The sequence below is a fragment of the Chrysoperla carnea genome, chromosome 1, assembly GCF_905475395.1.
Source record: "Chrysoperla carnea chromosome 1, inChrCarn1.1, whole genome shotgun sequence".
In the NCBI taxonomy this organism is placed as follows: domain Eukaryota; kingdom Metazoa; phylum Arthropoda; class Insecta; order Neuroptera; family Chrysopidae; genus Chrysoperla; species Chrysoperla carnea.
Window position 1 is genome coordinate 29150133 of NC_058337.1, and position 23422 is coordinate 29173554.

A 23422-nucleotide genomic window follows, 5' to 3' on the forward strand; every position below is an offset into this window, starting at 1 on the left:
TTAAGTCTTAGTTTATTGGATAAAAAAAAAAACAAAAACAAAAAAGGTGACCATGTGACTATTCCACGAATATCATATAAAGAAAATGAAACTTCTAATTTTTTTAAATTACATTTACACGAACTTTGAATTTATATAATTTCAATGTTAGTCAATAACACGGTAATCAAGGCTTTCTTTTAAATATTCGATACATATTATCGTAAATAAGGATTTGAACACCTTTTAATATTGAGTTACATTATTTTTAAATATATCCTCTTTTAAAATCATCGTTGCAAACTAAAATGTTTTTCTGTGTTTTCTAAATTTATATTTCATTATTTACGAATATTTATAAAGAATCTTAACAGGAGTGTTGTGAATATTCCTAGGATAGATCTGACTACCATGGGCTCTTACTCTAATATCGCGTCAAGTTTATGTATTTCGAATTTTCTCACCATAGAAGTTTCACTTAAAAATTTGAAACGAACTCCGGGCGCTCACTATTATTTTGTCAATAAAAGTAGTGAGAATTTATAATTTGTACTTTTTCCTCTTGAATTGGGTCTCTATCCTTTTAGAAAACTGCTATACTAAATTCAATATTCGTAATAAACCCATTACAAACTGTACAAAATATTAATTGGCCATTTTGAAGTTTTTACGAGGGAAGATTCGTAAAAAATTTACACAGCGACAAAAATCATTAATCAAACGCCGTCGCCAGAAATTTTTTTTTTTTTTTTTTGTTCCCCAAGGATATTGTTGAAATAATTTTAAAAAATGATCAATTGACGTGTGTTTGAACCATATTGAAATTTACTTCAATTAATAATAATAATAATGAACGCCAGGAGCTCTTGAAAGAAAATATTTGTACGCATTATTTTGAACAGAATACATCTTACGGTTGAAATATTAATTCGGTTTAAAATATTCAATAATTTTAAATATAATAATCCATTTTCTATTCTCACATTTAAAATAGATATTTTATAATTATAAGATGAATTGACAATTTCCTATTTTTTTCTCAAATACATTAAAAAATAATTAATAATTATGTACGGTAAAAAATAAATGAACACTTGAAAAAGAAAATATAATAAAATCAGTCTTATTATTTTCGAATTTACGAAAAACAAATTATATCTATACAAGTTTTATATATAAAATAATACCGACGAATGCTATTTTATTTATAGTTTGTATAATAATAGATATATGGAGGCTAAAGTACAATCAAACTTACAAAATTTGTTGAAGCTATATCATTTGATATCGTATCTTCATTAAATCCCAAAATCATTATTACCAAATTTGTGCTGTGAAGGATGATGATAAAGAAATACCTCCTAATTTTAGGATCTAAATATTTTTGATAATACCATTAGCTTCCTGACTAAACAGTCATCAAATACTGAGACAATACTTCAGTAGCCTGAATAATAATTGTAAGAATTTTCATATATTCAATCAAAATTTATTTTCTTCCGAATACCGAATGATCAGATAGGAGGTTTGCATTTTTAAATTAGAATAAAAACAAAACGATGTATAAGTGTCAATATGATTTCTTTTAATATTAAACTTTGGATCATGACATTTTCATCTAAAAATGATTTCATGTAAATAATCATACAACAAGGGTATTATCAGTTTCAAATATACGATCTAATTACATTACCATACCACAAACACATCAAAATATTAATTTTTATGGATGCTAACGTAATTTATGAACATGTGGGTTTATTGTACCGAGATAGAGAGGATTATCGTGGGGTTTTAACTTTAAATGTTAAGAGTTTGAGTTTAAAAAAAAAAAAAAATCATTTTACTTCTAAGAGGTTTATTAACATGGATTTGTTTTTACATAAAAATGCCATGTCTAGAATCAAAAAGAAATCATACTGATATCTCATACCGTTTTACTTTTACTTCAATATTTTACTATAAATCGAATGTGATCACTCTACATTTACTAATATTTAAAAGAAAATTAAAATTTATCTTACTGGATAATCTTGATCTTTAGTAAAGTATATGCAAGTTCTTGATTCGTAACAGTGTCTAATTAAACTAATTTTTGTCATATTTATTGAAAAATTGCCTACTTACTTAGGTAAGTCAGTTATAATAAAAGAAACTTGCGTTTGTGTGCCCAGGGTAATGACTAGAAACTGTGCAAGGTAATCGTCTTAATTAGTCTAAAATATTGCTAATTTTAAGTTTCTATAACTCTTATGAAACGCTTTATGATCGCTAATTTGAATTTTTACAGTCTTCCTTAGCCAGAGATGAGGTTTTAAGAGCCAAATTTTACTTTCCATGCTATTGAATTTTTGAACAAAATTAAATTATTATCCAGTTAACTTCTATAAAGTTAGATCACAAAATTGTACCAAATGTTTGTCAGAGGCATTTGGACATATACGAAAAACTTGAATAAATAGCATCGTTTATCACGTAGTACTGTTATTTTAATAATAGGAAATTGTCCATTTAAAAAATTATGTTGTGTTTTGCATTTCTATAATATACATTACATTTACTTTTAAATTTTTTTCCATTTTCAAAAATTATTTTACTAAAAATAAATACACTATATGTTAAACATAATAAAAATTAAAGTACCTGCATTTTCTGCACACCTCGATTGTTCTTAAAAAAATATTCATATTCCCTATATTTAAAGAATAAATTAAAAAGAATTAACAAATATAATAATCTAAATATTTTTTGAAATATATTTTTTTTTTTTTTGAGATTTCAACTAATAATATGAAACTCAACAATTTTGTGCAAATTTCTTTATAATTGTGCACAAAATGTTCCTCATTTATCTAAAAAAATCATTGTTCAAAAAAAATTACACGTTTTTTTTTTCGTTTTATTATCGATAATTGGTCGTAGAAATATATATAAGAAAGGGGGTCTCGATGAAAATTGTGATATATATATTTTTAAAATGATTTATATGTATGTATCGATGAAAAAATATTTTTAAAATCTTCCATAATACGGAGGAAATGTAGATGATTTTAATTGTCTTCATTGTTACTTGACCAATCATTTTGTAATGATAGTTTCTTGTTATTGGATGGTTTTAAGTAAGGCCCACTAGACCGTGAATCTGGAAATCGTCCTAAGTATCGTTCCAATCGTAAATATTTTACTGTTATTAATTTTCCTGCAACAAAAAATGATAATTGTCGAATATTTCAGAGTAGTAAACCAAAAATCAAATTCGTTTTAGCTGTCAATAATTTTACGTGTTTTTTGAAGGAGATATTAGGTGTTAAAGCAAAATGCCAAAGTTTCAAATTCTGAGCCGGTGATATACTATTTTTGGTTGTTTTTTAAAATGGCAATTGGTAAAAGAAAAAGTTTTTTTTAAGAAAATTGAAGGTAAGAGCTTTACACACACTTTTTACTTTTGAATGATTCTCAGTAGACTTATGTGCGATCATTATTCCAGAGGATACAGCAGTTTCAAGTCATAAGTGTCAATTTCGATTTAAATTTTTGCACTCGGTGTTCAATGTTTAAGATCATAGAATTAAATGGAAAAATAATTCCCACACTTCCAACCCTCGGTGTTTGGGGATAATAATAATTTTTGAACTACATTTTCAAAATTTTGAAAGTATGGACTTTCGAATGAGACAAAAATGATACGGTCATGATCGAATCGTTTTTTACGAAGATACAGGTGAAATAACGTTAATTTTTTGATAATTTTATCTAGACGAAATTGTGTCGGTGAGTGTGGTAAAGTATTATAATAGTCAGGAAAATAAATTTTACTTTTCCTTAAAAATTGACGTCTTAAACCACTCATCAACAGCACGCTACCGCGAATACAGGTAGGGGCAGCTGCCCCCTCTAAAGATTTCCAAAAATGATTCAAAATACACTCATTTGATTTAAAAATGTAATATTCTACGGAGTTAAAAATCTTATTTAAAACTTTCATTTTCATTTATCAAATCGCATTTCAAGTAAAAGATCTAATTTTAAAACACTACCATTTTGACTTGAAAGACTTGTCTAAATATTAATTAAGGTTGTTGTCTCGCTATAGGCATTTCGACAAAAAATTCTAAATTTGTGTATACTTAATACCTATTAAGAATATATAATAATACATTTACCAAAAAAATTTGAAGTCGATTTACCGTCTCTGGGTTATTAGGTTAGGTTATTTATTGGCTGTCCACGAAGGACACACTTAGGCTGTAGAGCCCACTCGAGATAAATTCAATTAAATTTCGGATAATTAACATAGAGAGCATAGGAAAGGTTGTGTTTTTAACAAGTTTTTTTAATTCTAAAAAAAAAAAAAAAAACTTGATTCAAGATATTTTCAAAAAACTATCTTCATGTATTTGTTCTGCGTTTAAAAAAGAAAAAACCAAAATTATTGACCGCATCATTCTTGAGATACAATAGGGAATATTCATGAAATTTAAATTTGGTTTAAATATTTTTCTTCCGTAACTTTAATGACTGGACATTTCAACTAAACTATTATTTTAGTAATTAATATCTTTTTAATTACTTAAAATTAATTAATAAAAGTACAAATTCAGTGAGGGCATTTAAAAATTTCTAAAACGGAAATTTAAATTTTTATACGGACGTGACATCATAGTACGGGCTTGTCAAAATTGTTGACATACTGTATGATATTAATTACTTACATTTTATATGGTATTTCATTAAATTATACTATTCTACGGCTTTTTATTAGAAAACTTAATAATAACGAGTGTAAATTCTGTGTTGTACATTCATTTTTTTAAATTGTAAATTATACATTGAACTGTCACCAATTGAAAGATCACGTACGTCATCAACAGAGAGCGCCAAAAAACTGCGTTTAAATATCTCAAAATTATAATGTATTTTAAATATTTGTTTACACTTAAATACAGCATTTTTAAACAACAGTATTTATATTTTTTACTTTGTTATAACGGTATAAACGATGAATTAAAAATATAAAAAAAATACATGAATATTCCCTATTACTCAAAGTTATTTAAATTTATTGTTTAACAGAAACAATTATATTTAGAGTATAAATAGTGTAAGAGAGATGTTTATCATCATGTTATTTTCAAACAGAATACGTAATATATGGTCAATAGAGTTTAAAGCATGTTAAAATTAATACTATATTTGAATATTTGTGTGTGCTAGGCATGCCTTTACATACATACTATTGCTGTATGATGTAGTACACTATTTTTACAATGTTGTACAAAGACAACAACCGTAATGATGTGCATTTTTATTGACTGGTTATATGGAAGAAAACGATTTACCCTTCATATTTACCCAAATGCTACAGTAAAAATAAGTTCGCGATCTAAAAGCTAGCGTGAAAGTATTAATAGATGTAATAATGATAAAATTGATGTTTAGAGTGTTTTGCAATATAAAAACAGCCAGTTCGCCTGTCACTGTAATCGGAATACGCACCTATTGGAGGTCGTTTTGCATAAGAAATATCGTTAAATAAACGTAATCTTCCTCAAAAAGTTATTAGGATTACTTTATCGAAATTCAAAAGAATCATCACTAATAAATTAAGTAAAATGTACCATCTCTAAATCTGTCAAATGAAGTCACATGCGTAAGAAAAATGTAAAAATTATGTTTGTCATTGTTAGCAAAATGGCCATTTAAAATTATTTTCTTATAATTCATATTCTATATCTTTTAGGTTGCCCTCCTCTAACCAGTTGGCTGGCGATGTCTCTGCAAGGAATTATTATACGGATTTTGTGTACACTTAAGCCTTTCTTTCTTAAAAGAAAATTTATTGGAGAATATTGTCTGTCAACATTTTTCAACTATTTTAATTTTAAATATTCCTAACAGGATATACAGTTAGTTTTCCGTAGTTCCTGCATGGGAAATTTTTTTTAAAATTTAAATCTAATATGTACTTACCGTCATACCACCATCCATGCAAATTACGATAAGCTATACCAGCATCTTTTTCTGAGGCGCATTTGACATAAACACAACACGTTTCTTTATCGATACCAATATGAATAATTTTACAATTTTCACCACATTTTTCTAAAATAGCATCTTTTATTACTTGTGACCAATTACCTCCAGTTATATCACTAAAAATAAAAAATAAAACATTTTAGATAAATTAAAAAAATGTGAGGTAATGAAGTTCGGATGACAAACGCTAAACGCACGTTGGTAAATAATCAGATTGTTTCTTTTGTTTTGAAAAAGGCATGCAAATCCAAAGCGTGTTCAATTTAAATTCGCAGAAAATAGGAGTCTGCTTTTTTTATTGAAACTATCTGATGGTTGCGACTTCACTGCGTACTAGTATTCGCAATCGGTACCTTCGTTTTGCATGATGCATAGTAAGATACGATTTTATTTATATATACAAAATTTTAAGTATGAATTGATATTAAAATAGTTGAGAATACAAACGAGAGCTTTTGGAATTTAATAATTACTCCTTCTGTTAGCATAAATTTTGATTGTTTGATGTGCAATCCACAAACATACAGCTGATCAAGTGATAATATTAACGAATACACGCTTGACGCTTGTCATCTGAACTTAGCTTAGAAATGAATTAATATTTATACTTTTTTTCAAACATTTGTCGAATTTTTAAACATTGAGTTGGACTAACTGGTAAACTATTGACAGAACCTTCTTGCGATGTATCAAAAGCTTGACCTTGCCATACTTTACCACGTCTAAAAAATAAAAAAATTGTAAATATAAAAAAAAAAAAATATTATTCTTTTTCTATTTTTTCATGCGGGATAAATAGTATCTAAGTGGGCGCTGTTTCGACCGGTAAACAACTGATTATCCATTCTACTATTATACACTTAATGATATCGTGGTATAATAATCATCAGTAGAAAAATCGATTAGCTTCGAAACAACAAGCAAATACTTATCCCATATTCGTAAAATAAAAAAAGCTTTGAGCAACTTGTGCGATTCTCTATGGACCACTTGAGCGAACAAGTGCATTTGCTACCTCTCGGAGGCAATAAACACTTGTCACATTATTGTAGCAAAATATACTGATACATACGTTCCACTTAAATTTAAAGCTGCATTGCCTAACCAACGCCATACACGATATTCTTCTCCAGCAACAATTTGTACTTCAGATCTAACCCGAGATTCATTATTCTCCAAAAAATTTACAGCAGCATTCCAGATTGAATTCAATTCTAAAATTAAACATAAAACTTTAATATCTGTAACATTTAAGATAGTGGGACCGTTCTTATGACAAGTCATGGATACATATTGTAAAATTATAATGACAAACAATAAGAAAGCACTCACTTTTACGATCTTGAACTGGAATAATCATATCACGAACATGAGAAACAGCTAAATAATTTTCGTTTCCGCTTGCATTTCTTGATAATATATCAATAATTTGTTCAACCATTTCATAAATTTTCTTATTTTTTTCACGATTTAATCGTAAATAATATTTGACAATGTACTGTAAACCGTATACTAATAATGATGCTGTAAAAAAAATGTTAATTGTTCACAAAATTATTCGATATTATCTTACATATAAGGTACCCCTATTTTAATCTACCCAACTAAATTTGTCTTCAACAAAACGTTTTGGGAAAAAAATGTTGTTCTAGGAGGGTACACCTTGTGAAGATCTCAAATGACGTAAGTGCAAATGTTTAAGTTAGAAAATTTTTCGTTATAAAATTTCAACTTTTATAGGAAACATGCGTGAAACTATTAAATCTAGATGACGAAGAAAAATTAAGCTGGAAAAGTTAAAATGGAGCACTCAATATAAAATAAATTTTCATATTTACCTGCAGAAACAAGAAGGAGATACCAAGCAATTGTATATAGACGTAAATGTATTAAACAACGCAACGGTAAGTCAGGATTTCTTTTGATAATTGCTAAATTAGTTTCACTACGCCGTCTCAATACTTCTGCATCTTTAATTATTGGTTCATCGAATTTTGAATCATAAACATTTTTTACTTCAATTAACGATAGACCTAGTTTCGGTTTACTTAATATAATTACATGTAGATTATATAAATCTGTTCGAATATTATCTTTACTCTAAAAATAAATAAAAAAATTTTATAAATGATTAATCCTAAAAAATAACACGGTATTTTCCACACATTTGGCTCATATATAGAATCGAAACTGTAAATCGAAATCCATCAAAAATTTACCATGAACTTTAAAGCGTCACAATGTGACGTCACGGGACTGAATAGAATTGAAAATAAATTTGATTTACTAGCCAAAAGAAAAAAAAATTGTAACAAAAAATCTTTTTCTTATATTACAAATGTCAAAAAATGTTTGTTAGACCTTTCACATCAAAACAAAGTGATGGACGTTTTTGGTACAAAAGTACTTGGAAGCTCAGAGAGTGGCATAGGTTGCTTTTTACAGTGGAGAAATATTTCATTTATTCTGGAAAATTATCTTTAAAATTTAGAACGTTTTTGGTAAGTACTTGAAGGCTCGGAGAGTGGCTTGGGTTACTTTTTATAGCGGAATAATTATCTTTAGGTCGATGGTAGACTCATGTAGATAAATAATACATTATAACTTAATCTGGCTTCTAAGTAGCCATCTTTTGCGCTATTATTAAGTTTATTTTTCGCGAAGCCATACTTATCAAATACTATAGTTTAGTAGCCAATGGTAGTAAACTATCTTTGATAACACTAGAATCTAGATTGTATTATACTTAGAAGTGGGCCAAAATCATTAAAGTGAGGCCTTTCCCTAGACTACAAGTGGATGAAAATATTTTTCGATTCTGCAGTTTTCAATTCAATAATTAACACAATTTTTTGAGTATGGTCTAGATCGCCTAAGAGTTTTATCTAAATATAAAAAAAATAATGTTATTTTACATAGGACTTGAAAGTTAAAACCGTGGTGGCAAGTAAAACTCAAACTTATTTTTCCTTACATTTCTTCTAAAACCCATCTGTTGCGGAAATATGGACCGCGATAAATTTAACAAAAGAGAGGGTGGACTAAGTAATATTGCCTTGGGATTTTATAAGTTGAATTATTTTTTGCAGGCATGTTTATTCTTAAAACTATTGATATTCAACTTGATAAGAGTACAGAAAAGGACACTATAAGATATTTCACTATTTTTTTTTCAAACTTGAGCACATTTTTAGAGTGTATGATAACCTCTGATTTTAAGCACTATAAAAAGGGCCATGTGTGAAAACTAGTATGAAAGAAACTTACAACATCTGGCATAATTTTTTGTACATAGTCAATAACACAATGGTCAAACATATGTGGGGCACTTTTGGATCCATCACATTTAAAATTAATTGCACGTCGTTGTAATTCTGGTTGTATAGTTTTTAGTAATGCTATTGCCGGTTCCACGCTATCCTTTTTAATACAATTTACACCAGGCTTTAATAGTAATGATGGAATTGTTGATAATGTTTCACAATAAGGCAAGTTATCAGCTGTGGACAAAACACATATAAAAATTAATACGATTTTAACAGCATTATTTACTTTTTTTAATTTTACAGCTATTTTTAAGATTTAACACGTTGAGCCCCCTAGTAATGTCAGTAATCAATTGGTTAGTTAATGTAAAACTCATATAATAGTGGCCACTGATGGATCCGGTGAGATACTTAGAGCTCAAAATGTTAAATTAATTGGCAAAAGAACGTTATGGTTTGAATTTCTTATAACATTTTTTTCTTTTTAAGATAACTTGGGTAATTTTAAGAGATAAAACCTAATTAAATCGCTGGAAGAGGGGACAATATTTGGGAACTAATTTCTGTTTACTGAATCGTGTTATTATAAATGATTTTAATATCTTTATTAAGTAAATTAAAGAATACAAAATAAATTTGATTATAAAAACAATTTAAAAAATCAGATTTAAAAAACAGTAAGATAAGGTGATCTGCAGCAAGTAGCCTTCAATTTTTATCTGAAACAAAGGATAATTTTTTTTTTCTTTTTTAATAACAATATCTACAAAATGCATAGCCATTTTCAAAATATTTATTTTTAAGAAAATATGAGAATTAAAATTATTTTTCGCTTAAAATAAAAATTATATAACTAAAATGAAATTTAAGTTTAAAATTCTGTTCTTTACTCTTGAAAATATCTAAAATGAAAAATATGAAAAAAAAACACATCGAACAATGCCTGAAGAAATTATTTTTTGTGCTTCAACAATAACTCGCCTGGTTTTCGCAAACATGAAACCATGCTTCATGTCAAAGCGTAGACTGTATACAAATAGCTCGATGGATTTGTTAATGGTTTTTAAGTAAAGCATTATTTTATTCAAATCTTAACTGACTTGCGTGAAAAAGTTTTGGAAAGAGAACAAATGTGCGAACCGAAAAATGGCCACTGCTTGCGAGATATAATTTTCTAATTTAACCCCATTAATCACCTCAAATAAACAGTTATAATAGATTCAAACCATAACACTATCTTATAAACTTTGATTAAACTACTAAATAAAATATACTTACTTTCTAAATCTATTTGTGGCACATGATCAGTTCTCATGCCCATATATAAAAAAGAAAGAGCAAGAAAAAACACACATACAATTCCAACTAGTGTGAAAGAAACAACATTATTTCTAAAAAGATTCTTTTCTTGTGATTTTTTAAATTCTCTTGATAAATCTAAATTACGATCGGCATATCTAAAAAAGAAATAAAAGTTTAAATAACTTTTATTCATAAAAAAATGTTAATTTTTTAAGGATCAGTTGTGAATCAGAGTAAGCTTTAGCGTTCTGAACCCAATAATTTTGTTTGAGACATTTGTTTTCGATTAAACTCTTTTTCGAGCTTCATACATAGTGGTATTTACAATTTGTTTTTAAAATAATTTTCCATTCTACATCAATGAGTATGACAGAGTACATATATATTAAGCAATGTGTATAAAAAAAGATACTATTATTCGTCTAAAGAATTTCACATATACATTGTTTCATACACAAATTCGCTATTGGGATTCAAACAGTATCGTATTGAAGAGTGTTATTGAAAAATGGGGAGTCAAAGCATACTGAACTATCTACTACTGATCAGAGATCAAATGCATTAGTCAATCATACAACTTTAAGCAAAGCTATAAACACATACAAGCAAATGTATAATAGTATCTTTCTTATACACATTGTTTACTGTATATGTACTCTGTCACACTCATTGTATACTATAGGGAATGATTTAAAAAAAACAAACCAAACAAAAACAAACAAACAAATTATATATATCACAGAATGTACTTGACATATTGGCTTGAAGTTCGTTTCACAGGTTGTCCAATAATCTAACGTTGATCAGAAAACAAATGGTAGATGAAAACTAAAGTTAAATCGATATAACTTACCGTGATGCAAAACTCTTCGAATATTGACCACCGTTAACATCATTTTCTTTAATTATATCTTTCTTCAAATCATAATCATTGGTGCCACGTTTCGAGTCAGTTTTATTTGATGACAACCACTTAGTGAAGTCACTGATATATGGTGTTTCAGAACTGCTTGTAACTCCACTTGCAGCAGCAGATGCTGAGGAGGTTCCAAACACAGTTTTACGATCATATGCTGTTGATCGTTCACTTAAAGGTGTACTTAAGCCTAAACGGGATCGTATTTGATTTAAATTGTCCAATGTTGGACTGGATAACGAACTACGGCTACTGATATTTGATAGATATTCAGAACGAGAGTTTGATGTAATTGGCGATTGATGTAACCCCGAAGCCCGTAAACCAGAAGCTCTGCCAAATAATCCTGGATGATCCGAACCACCTACGATAACAAAAAATTATTAAAATAATTTTGTAAAACAAACGTAGACTATTAATATTACAAAATGGTGATCGAAATCGTTTTTTAAAATGCCTAAGCGCGTCTATCGGCACCTTATTTATTGAAATTGCATGGAGACAATATGATACGCTGAGTTGCGCATAACCATAACTAGATCATTCAATTGTGACTGATTGAAACTAGCTAGGATACAGATAAGAAGGATAGTAGGTTTTATACAGGACATTGTTGATTAAACTACCATATTCATAACCTGACAGTTCTCAGAGGATCCTATGTGTAGAGCATATATAGTGCTAGCTTGATACCCACCTACTCGCTTGTTCTCATTAATGACCCTTTCATAACATTCGAAATAGAGATAGATATTTTTTACACAGGTAAAATATATGTACATTTTTCAAATTAAACAAAAAATATAAAATAATCATAATTCATTGAGTATATCAGATCACACGACCATGAATTGTTTTTTTATCATTTTGAATTTTAACATTTTTACAGAAATTTTTAATCATAGATGGCACAGTTAAATGTCAGACTAAATTTAATTTTTTTTAAATATATCTTTATAAATTATAGCTCATGTGTTATTCTGATGTATGAGATATATTATTGTTAAATTTCATTCAAATCCATTTATTAGTTTTTGCATGTAAGCGTAACAATCACACAAACAAATATTCTTCCTTTCACATTTATAATATATAGGAATGATGATGAAATCTCTATTCATGTTACTCATATCTCTAGAAATCTACACAGAGTCAGATAACTAGTCTCAATCGAGGTCCTGGTACTAGTCTCAACCGAGAGGCTGTGGGCTTCTTGTGATATCTCTAACCTCGGCAGAATCTTGTAACTCCATTTTTTTTTACTTTTACCTATGAGGCATCACTACTAACTGGTGCCGATTGATTCTTAGAGGGTACAGAGGATCTAAAGATTCTCTGGATACCAAATTGCGACAAGCCGCTTTACTTTTTATCAGTATTAAGGTAAACTGAACTTATCATGTTCAGATTTATAAAGGTTTTCGAAATTCACCTTATATTAGTTTTTGTAATGTCGACTTTGATTAATAATGAATCTAACCTGTTTTTAAGCCACTAAGCGATGAAAAGTATGTACTCCTAGTAGTCGGTTGAGGCTCAGGCTCTTCTTCAACCAAAGGTTCGTCTTCTTCAGTTGGTAATGATGTATATTTCGATGATCGAGTAGGAGGAGATGGTGACGCCGAACTACTGGAACCTTTTTTAATAATTGGCGATGACGTTTTTGTATTAATTGGCGATGACGATTTTGTTTCAACAACTTCGATATCCGAATCAGAATATTCGTTAGCTTCATCATCAACATACTGATTTTTTATTAATCGACGAGTGGTTGTTGTTGTAGTGGTTTCTAAAATTTCTGGTGATTCTGAAATTACATTAAAAATAAAAAATTAAAAGATGAAAAATATTATTAACCAAAAAAATTATTTCTTAAAGAGTTTTTCTACATATTGTCCCTAAAAAGTCTTTGAACGTTCCAAATGGATTAAGCGATTTCGAAAAAAATTGATGATGAAACTGCTTTGTTTAACTAGGGCCCGATCTAGCTCTTTTGCCGCTCGGGGACAAAATAACGTTCGACGCTTACACAACACTATATAAATCATAAGCTTGTTCGTCCAAAGATGAATTGTTATATACAGGGTGTATTTTAGCTAAAAATATTGGGTGTGTATGCGCACATCTTACACAGACATTAAACTTGACTTAGGTTTTCAAGCTCAATGAAAAATTCACTTTACTCCATAACTAGTAATCGGTAGGTGGACACTTTAAATAACAAACTTATTGATTAAAAAAGTAACTATTTTGTTCGAAAAATTTTTCCACTAGTCGTGCAGTTTAGACAAAAACAAACTGAAAAGTTTTACCCAAAATTGTTTCTTCGTATCAAAACTGGTTATTTTCAATAAAAGTGGTTTGTTTTTCTATAAAGATTTTTATTCAAATTGAATACGCACAAAAGGTTAGATTTTTGATATCAATTACTGTCTAAACTATTCGGTTTACAAAAAAATGTTTGCGTAATTATAAAGAACAATTGTCTAATTTAAAAAAAAAAAAAAAATATTTTTCTTAAATTTTGAGTTGAATATTATAACTACCCGATAATTTGAAAATAAAGTTAACCTAACAGTTTTTCAAAATTTCCCTTACATGGCACATAAAATATCATAGTTTGTAATTTTTCGTCATTTAAAATTAAAAATGAATGTCCCATGTTTGGGAAAAAAGTTATCAAGTGATATAAAAATGAACTAAGTGGCTGGGTATCATGAGGTTAAATTTATTTAGCGAGCATTTGTCAACTTAAAAATACGTCCTATATATGATTTTAATGGAATTGTATAATATTCACATACGTTCGTCTACAAGAGCTTCTGAACAAGAATACAAAAGTTTATGAAAGTAATTATGTATGCCCGAGTGCAAAATAAGAAGCAAACGGCAGGTGTTTTGATATTAGGTATATCCTATTCTAGGGATTCCCCTAAAATGGCGTATTGTAAGATTGTAGGATAAAAGGGTATTCCTTCAAAATTATTACAGGGCGTATATACACACTAATGGAAATAATTACTTATATCAACGTTTATGGGGAAGCTCCGCCGGGAAGCTTATGCGGAAGCTTGATTGTCTTATAATTTTCTTAGGAGACAGGTTTTAAAGCTGCAAAAGTAGCTTTTTTATTTAAGAAAAACCTTATAACAAACTTTTTATCAGGTTTGTAAGCATCATAATTTTAATAAGATTCCATTACGTGGAGTCGTCTGGCGGTGTCAATTTTTCCGATCTGGGCCTTTGCCCGACTATCTCCCCTTAAATCGGGCTCGGTGTCTAACATACAAAATACATATAAAAATTATGATTAACATTACTTCATTAGTATAAAATTTTTGGAGTCGTAGTAGTAATTAAACCGAAAAAATTTTCAAAACAAAAATAAACTACGAAAAATTATGTTTAATCATTTTCGATTTTGTTTATTTCTAAAAATATCGTTGAGGGGTTTACAAATTATGTAATAATTTCGTAAACTATTTTCAAATGTAATAATAAAGTTCGTTTTAGAATCAATAAATTATAATCAAGCCAAATTAAGCACACGTCATAATAATAAAACAAGTGAAGATTTTTATACCATGCATATATGTAATATGCAAGGTATACTAAGTTTAGTCCCAAGTTTGTAACGCTTAAAAAAATTGATACTATGAACAAAATTTTGGTATAGGTGTTCATAAAACCACCTAATTAGTCCATTTTCGGTTGCCTGTCCGTCTGTCTGCCAACACGATAACTCAAAAACGGAATAAGACATCAAGCTGAAATTTTTACAGCGTACTTAGGACGTAAAAAGTGAGGTTAAGTTCGTAAATGAGCAATATAGGTCAATTGGGTTTTGACCTATGGGCCCGTAGGACCGATATTGTAAACCGATAGCGATATAACAAAAGTTTAAATGTAAAAAATCTTCCTTTTCAAAAAATAAACAACTTTTGTTTGAAACATTTTTTCGTAAACATCACTGTTTACCCGTATGGGCGCAAATTAAGCGTAAATTGTATACTATGTATGCGTAATGTGATAGAGTAATCAACACTGCCCATACATGATATTTCAACAATTAACTCAGTCAATTGTTTTTTTTTTCACTTGTTTTTATTACATCGGAGTTATTCTAAACGGATAGTAAAACAGATTGATTGATTTGACGCTGTAAGCAAAAATAATTTAAAGTTAGAAGTCGATTGGAAGTTAAACAGAAATTCGTTCCATTTACACACCCTAAATAACTTCAATTCGGTAGTTTCTATGTTTAAGTCGAACAAACAATTTTATAAAAAATACTTTACCACGTTTCGAATTAGATTTCGCGTCCACATTGTTTGTATCATTATTCTGCGTAACATTTCTTTTCGTTTCAGTTTTCTTTAACTTCGAAGATGTAGGTGGCAACATAGAACCAACAGCCATAGTTGCACGACGACTCTTATCTTTAGATTTAATTACACTATTTTTTGTATCAGTATCACTTTCTTCCTCTGATGAATATTTCGCCAACGAACGTCGACCTTCCGAATTAATTTTCTTCTTATTCTCAATTAACAATTTTAACTTTTTCGCCATTACTTTGCGTGTTGTTGCTGTTATCGGCACCACGGGAAAACCATATTCCGCTAATTTAGTACGTAGCTCGGCATCAGTTAAATTATCCACAAAATCGGCCATCTAAAAGGCAACAAAATAATATTCACTCTCGTCTACACATAAAATTTAAAAAAAAAAAGTTAAAATGGCCAAGTTATCACTTGTTAAAATTAAAAAAATAATAATTTTCACAAATAATATTTGAATTTTAGAACAAACAACTATAAAATTATAAACTATAATTAATTTTGAAAATACACATATTAAATTACAACAGGGACTATTTCCAAAGCATTTTTAAAAATAAAAACCTAACCTTTTTTTAACGATGTAAAAAAAGAAGTTTTAAACAAATGGTTTTGACCCAAATAAAAGTGAAACTTTTAACTTATACTAAAATTTATTATAATAAAATTGTAGAAAACTAAATGTAAAATAAAATAATGTTGAAACTAAAAACTGAAAAAATTAATATGCCGCCAAGTTACAAAGCTACTATTAAACCGACCTTGATTTTCTAATTAAAAGACACAAAATTGAAGCTTTTTTTAATGTTATTTTAAGTAATTATGTTTAATTAATGTGGTATATTCAATAATTTCACTGTCACACATCAATAATGTATCAATTTTACTAATTTTTATGTTGAAAATTTTTTACCCACGAACTTTTGTGAGTTATCAGTTTGCGTTTTAATTCAATACATGAAAAATTGTTTGTTTCACATATGCCTTATTTTTTTTCCACTTAAATATAACCGTATTCTTATCTTTGTTTATATATCATATACAGATAAGTCTGTTTCAGTTTTTTGTGTTCAACTATAAGAATTGTATCTACTTGTATAATATTATGTCTTCACGTTTTCCATGTAACTGAAAACTTGACATTAATTTTTTTTTTAAACTTACTTATAATTTCTGTATTATTTTTTTATAATCTGATTGATTAAATAATTCGTATTTGTATTTATTTATTATATTATTAACTTTTTGTATGTTTGAAAATAAAATATCTTTATGTATGGCGGGAAGAAAATTAATATCCAAAACCATAGACATCCTAATAAAAGATCAAAATTCATGAAGATAACTTGTAATTACAGAAAGAAATCTATCAATCTCGGTGCTGATATGATGCCCACATCACATAGAATGTATAGACTTTTAGAAATAAATAGTTTTTAGATGTATCCGTAGGAAGGATGCAATGTCCTTATGTCGGTGATTTATAATTTGGTTACTTTCTTTTAGTTTTTTCTCTTGTCTTATTCCAGAAAACTTTCTTTTTCGGGAAATTTGAGACAATATAGAGACGGCCGTATTCATTTCTTCAAAGAACATCCTGCCTTCAAAAATATTCTACGATGTAATCAAGCCTGATATCAAATTTAGACTTACATTATGCTTGCGTTTAAAACTATGCTTCGTTGATAATGTTTGGTTATGCTTTAAGTTTACAAATTTGAAGATACCATCCATGAAGCTTATAAGAATACCATCATTGAATACAGTACAGATTAAATTCATTATATCATAATGTGATAACATCAATTAACAATCAGAATCAGAATTAATTAAGCAACTCAAGGTATTAGAAATAGTATGCGATATTCAATTTAAAAAAAAATATAGTACCTACCTCTCTTACATTTATTCATATTAAAAATATTTAAGGACACATGCAAATGCAAATGGACTTACTAAACGAGGGATTTAGATATAATTATAATGAAGAACATGTCTTGTTCTATGTTTAATATAAGTCTGTGGATGTAGTATAAGGTTTAATAACAATAATTAAACTAATTTCAAACGAAAACAATAAAAAATTTATTAAAAACATTTATTAAGTGATGCAAAATTATTACTCAAACATTTGTTTTATTTAGTTTCGTTTTCATATTGAGCAGCTAAACCTTTACGTCCTACTACAGCTAGTTGTGGAGTAGATGCACCTAAATTTTGATCCAAACCTTGCCAGGATCGACTTGCTAAGTATCCTGCACCATGTGCATTATTTTCTACTACTGTCATATCATTACGAATACATATTTGACCATCTTGACTTTTAATTAGTTGATTCTGTTCATCAATATTCGTATTGCCACGTAATTTACCGGATAGAAGACTTACATCACCAGTTAATGAATCAGTAATATTATCTGATAAATCGTCTGCGAATGAAAGTTCATTGTAGTCGTAAGGATTGTACACAATTTTATTAAAATTTGAATTTAAAGCCAATTCTATATCATAAGGCATTGCAATTGGTTTATAAAATTCACGGCTATCAAATATTTCATTCGCTGAGCAAGCAATCACAACAAATATATCAACCTAAAATCAAATATATACAATATTAATTAATAATAAATCATAAAACAAAATTTATATTTTTTTGTGTTACTTCTTATAGTTTATTGTTTTCACACTTATTATAACGCATTTTCAGTTATATTTCCAAGCTATATTTAATGAAAATATAACGACAGGAAGTTACTCAATTTCGAAAATGCGTTAAGTGTTAAGTACCTCTGCGTGCCATTTTCAAACAGTATATTTCAAAATAGTATTTTCAATAAGTATTACATTAATGTTAATTTTGTTCATGATTGTACTTGCTTCAATTCTGTTGAGATGCCACTGTTTTATTAAAACATAAGCATATGAAGGGCACCGTGAGTATAGCAATTAAAGATTTTTAATTTCCTAAACATGTACTTTTACGCGAAAAAAACATGAAATGTTCACAAAATACAGATAATAAATATAGAAGATCATATAAAAGAACTCTTGCAATTTTTTCGAAAAGTTGACTGCTTGCGAATTATATAGTGTTTAATGTTTGGAAAACTTTAAAATCGTCCATTTCAAAAATGAATAAAATGCTAAAAAAAATTGGTCTTTGAACATCCTTAAACACAATTCTAAAAAAATAATTACAGATTATTTTATTCAACAACTTTATTTTGATTAAGTTAATTAAGTGTTAATAAATAATCTGGGTCGCTGTGTGGGTATGGCACTTGCCTCTGAAACATAGATACGCAGGTTCGTACCCTGGTGTGGTTAACATTTTTACTTTTAAATTAAATGAATTTTTCCTGATTTTAAAAATTTTACACTCTTTTTATAGTTTAAATAATCCGCCCTCTTGCTATAAATAACGTCAGTTATACATATGCCATAAATCACTATTCTGTCAGGGAGTGGAAATTTTAATAATCATAAATATATCTCACTCTTTAAAATCATGTTCTCCTGTTACAAAATATTAAAAGATATGTACAAAAAAGCTTGGTTATGCTAAAATTTTAAACTTTTTAATAGGAGAACATGTCGTATAGTTTACCTCACTCATATTCACCTGTTACAAAATATTAAAATTTGTATTTATAAAATTAAAAATTCACTTGTTAAGACTAAAATTTGAAATTTTGTTATTTGTACCGTGCGTGAGTTTTTTTGGAGGCATTTCCATGGTAACGATACACTACTTTAATTATAGAATTGTATGGATGCATATATAATTGTATTGATTGCATTTATGAATTACATTGAAAATTTAATATTATTGTTTCACAAATTTAAATAAATAATTATGATAATCTACATTTAAAAAATAATATTTATGCAATTTGATTTCTTATTTTCACAATTTTTTATGCATTTAGTTTAGTTAATTATTGTTTTTCAATAATTTTAATTTGACATTCACTATAACATTTACATGTAAAGAATTGCAAATTAGTCATAACAGCCTCCTTTAACGCCAAAATTTTTCATTGGAAGCGCTGGCATCGATTTTATTGTCCCTACCATGACTACGCACATAACGAATAGGAGAACATATTATATATTTTATCCCACTTTTTTATAACATATTCGCCTATTACAAAATATTAAAAAACACTTATTTTGCTTGCTTTTTTGTTGTATGTATATACATGCAAAAATTTATTCTTGTTAATTAAATAAAATATTATAAGATTTGGTAATAGGAGAACATGTTATTTCACAAAAAAAATTAATTAAAATAAGTGTTAGTCCCACTTTCTACTTATATCAGAAATCACTATCCTTAAACACAATTCTAGAAAAATAATTACAGATTATTTTATTCAACAACTTTAACTTGTTAATTGTTAAAAAGATATTATTTTTAATATTTTTCTATTAAACAGTGCCCGTTTCTTGCCCGTTTGACTGGGATATTGCATATATGCACTGTATAACCAATTTTAAAGGTAGATTTCTTTTTGACTATAAAACTTATTGCACTATAAAACGGTATTTCCAGTTATAGGCGAGTCGGATATAACAGTGCATTTTTTTAATACAAAAATAATTAATAATTTAGCCTTTTTATTTTATGACGGAAATCGAATTTAAGACTTTAATACGACTCGGTTATCAAAAAAACACAAAAATGTGACATCGCATGTTAGTCTCCTGTACTGTTGATATGGTATGGTGCTTTTGTATTCTTGAATGTCTTCATAAATAAAAGCATAGGCCATAACTCGCTTCGTGTCGATTTAAACGCAGCTTTTTTTAATTTCTTTAACAAACTCCTTAATTATTCTGCGATCATTTTGAACCGTATTTATTTAATGACAGCATGACACTCATAGTAGAGAGGATATTATTTTACTTCATAGGACCTTACATTATACAGACTGGGAATTAGGTAAAAAACTTAAAAAGAAACAATAAGAAGCACCTCTTCTATACTAGAAATCAACGCTTAATTAATAACCCACTTACTTCAGGAAAATTTGCTAATTTTGCAACATTAGGTTTGCCAACACTAAAAACATAACATTTCTTTTTATGTATTCGAGAAATTTTACGAATTCTTTTCAATATATTCAAATAGTTCTTAACAGCTAACGTTCCAACAACAATACCAATAGTATTTGCATCTTTTATCGATTCAATTAAAAAATATCTACGTTTGTATGCAGTACTTCGATTTGTAAATTTGATTATCGATAATTTTTTATCGTTTGGATCACAGATATATAAATTTTCGGCTAAAAATAATTTTAAATTAAAATATATATCCACAGGTATATTGAAGATTGCAAAAATCTCTATATTAGCAGAAATCGTTTGTTTTTAAAAAGTAATAAGCTTGTGCGAAATATCTCACAATCTGCTTAAGCAATACATTTTTTGTATTCCATAAACTAATAAACGGACGGACTAAAATATTTTATTAATATATTGTTCAGCAGTTTATGAGTTCAAAATCAAGTTCATTGTACTCCAACACTTACTATCGTAATAATATTGGAAGTTTGAGATTTCCCTCCCTTCTTCGCCGATAAAGATAATACATGATTGACTGCAATCCTTTTTAAATTCTTTTGCATTTATAAATTTAAAATTTTCAGTACTTGTTTCTGGTATTGCACAACGAAATTTATCTAAAACAAGTGAAATTAACAATTGACTGAGTTACCTATTGAAATACCATGCATAGACAGTGTTGATTACACTGTCACATTACACATACATGCATGTCACACATATACATATAACTGATATACCCATATAATACTACAATTTGCGCTCTCAAGGGTAAACAGTGATATTTACGAAAAAATGTTTCAAACAAAAGTTAGTTATTTTTTTATAAGGAATATTTTTTAGATTTAAACTTTTGTTCTATCTCTAACGGTTTACAAGATGAGTCCCACGAACCCATAACCTATACTGCTCATTTACGAACTTGACCTCACTTTTTACGTCCTCAATACGCTATAAAAATTTCAGCTTGATATCTCTTTTCGTTTTTGAGTAATCGTGATGACAAACGGACAGACAGACAACCGGAAATGGACTAATTAGTTGATTTTATGAACACGTATACCAAAATTTTTTGCTTAGCATCAATATTTTTAAGCGTTACAAACTTGGGACTAAACTTAATATACCTTGCATATTACATATATGCATGGTATAATAATAAAATATTAGATAGAATACATAATTAATGCCTATGGGAATATGTCAAACAACCAAAACGACAGTGTGTGGTTCAGCGCCAGGTGGCAAAAAATGGAACTAAATTTAAATGACTAGACTAGGCAAGTAATTAAACGTTATCGATCCAAGTAATTGTCTAGCTGTTTCATTAAATGGCTAAGTTTATTCATGCCGCTGAGTAAAAAGGAACGGCGCCGTTTAGTAAAAAGGCTAGCCCTTAATTGAACGGCCAATTAAGCTTGTTGGCTGTGACATTTAATATTCATTTATTTATTATCAGTTTTAAAAAAAATACGTATTCCAAGTTTTTTAGCTGAGAAACTCGATTCCATAAAAATTATAGCTCCTATATACAGATCCACTGATTAGACCTCAATGTAAACATACCATGCATAATTACAATAATGTTTTCTATTTACCTGTTAAATAACTATATTTTTGTGAAAATACTAGATAAATTAAATCCTTAATTTCTTTCTGAAAAGAAATTAAATTTTCAGATAATAATTGATAATCAATTAAAATTTTAGGATTTATTTTTAGAACTGGTATTTCATTCTCTATTAATTCTGAGTTACAACTATCACCAAAATGAATAATTGCATCGGCATTTACATGTTTTGCAGCTACATAGTCCACGCAACAACTGAAAATTAAAAAAATATATATTAACTAGAAATATCTTATTATCTCCTTAATATCTTATTTATTTTTATACCTTTCGTAAGCTGTATCAGCTAACAAGTATATCTTACTATCAACATGATTTTCAATTTCAGCTACTATTGATGACGAATTTGGTAAATAAACATTGGGAAATTGCAAACATACCTACAAGGAAAAAGTGATAAAAAATCTCATGATGTAATTTGAGATAATTTGCTATTTTGTACCTTAAACAATTTATTTTCTTTGATCCAAGTTATACATTTCTCAAGTTCGAATTTTTCATAAAGCTCAGCCACATTGATTATTTTATTAATATTTTCTATTTCTATTTTCTTTTCTAAGCTCACATTTTCATTTGTACTAAATTGTGACATTTTTTTAAATATTATCATTTGTTTAGTTACTTTTTTCTTACATATTTGGTATTAAAGTATTATAATTTAAATAAGTTACCTATTCTTTTTTAAATTTTACTGTATCTAACGGAACAGAAAGAGAAAGAATATTTTTTTTAACTAAACGTAAGCGTGGTCATATAAATAATTAAGTAGTTTAATAAAAAACAAACGCGGGAATATTTGGATGAGTAGATTCAGTTATTTAGATTGTTGTCCAATTTAAACTGACCTTATTCCTTTTGATATATTCGATCAGTCGTTAATTCG

At 28.2% G+C, this 23422-nt stretch overlaps 2 protein-coding genes across 3 annotated transcripts; both read right to left on the bottom strand.

Annotated features, from left to right (window-relative positions):
- Positions 1-2871: 2871 nt before the first annotated feature.
- LOC123300032 (inner nuclear membrane protein Man1) lies at positions 2872-16776 on the bottom strand. 2 transcript variants are annotated; one of them, XM_044882492.1, is made up of 12 exons: positions 16601-16776; positions 15798-16173; positions 12980-13306; positions 11437-11863; positions 10560-10738; positions 9283-9515; positions 7854-8115; positions 7348-7539; positions 7088-7229; positions 6624-6737; positions 5950-6131; positions 2872-3178 (listed from the first exon to the last, which is right to left on the bottom strand). In XM_044882492.1, the coding sequence occupies exons 2-12, from the start codon at positions 16171-16173 to the stop codon at positions 3030-3032; spliced, it is 2583 nt and encodes an 860-aa protein (XP_044738427.1). In that variant the 5' UTR covers positions 16601-16776; the 3' UTR covers positions 2872-3029. The 2 variants fall into 2 exon arrangements, with proteins under 2 accessions (XP_044738427.1, XP_044738435.1); XM_044882500.1 differs by lacking the exon at positions 16601-16776 and adding an exon at positions 16409-16447.
- Positions 16777-17948: 1172 nt separating this feature from the next.
- LOC123298188 (2-(3-amino-3-carboxypropyl)histidine synthase subunit 2) lies at positions 17949-23131 on the bottom strand. The gene is made up of 6 exons (XM_044880160.1): positions 22982-23131; positions 22807-22919; positions 22508-22734; positions 21377-21526; positions 20862-21130; positions 17949-18431 (listed from the first exon to the last, which is right to left on the bottom strand). Exons 1-6 carry the CDS (start codon positions 23129-23131, stop codon positions 17976-17978), a joined length of 1365 nt encoding a protein of 454 aa, XP_044736095.1. The 3' UTR covers positions 17949-17975.
- Positions 23132-23422: the final 291 nt, after the last annotated feature.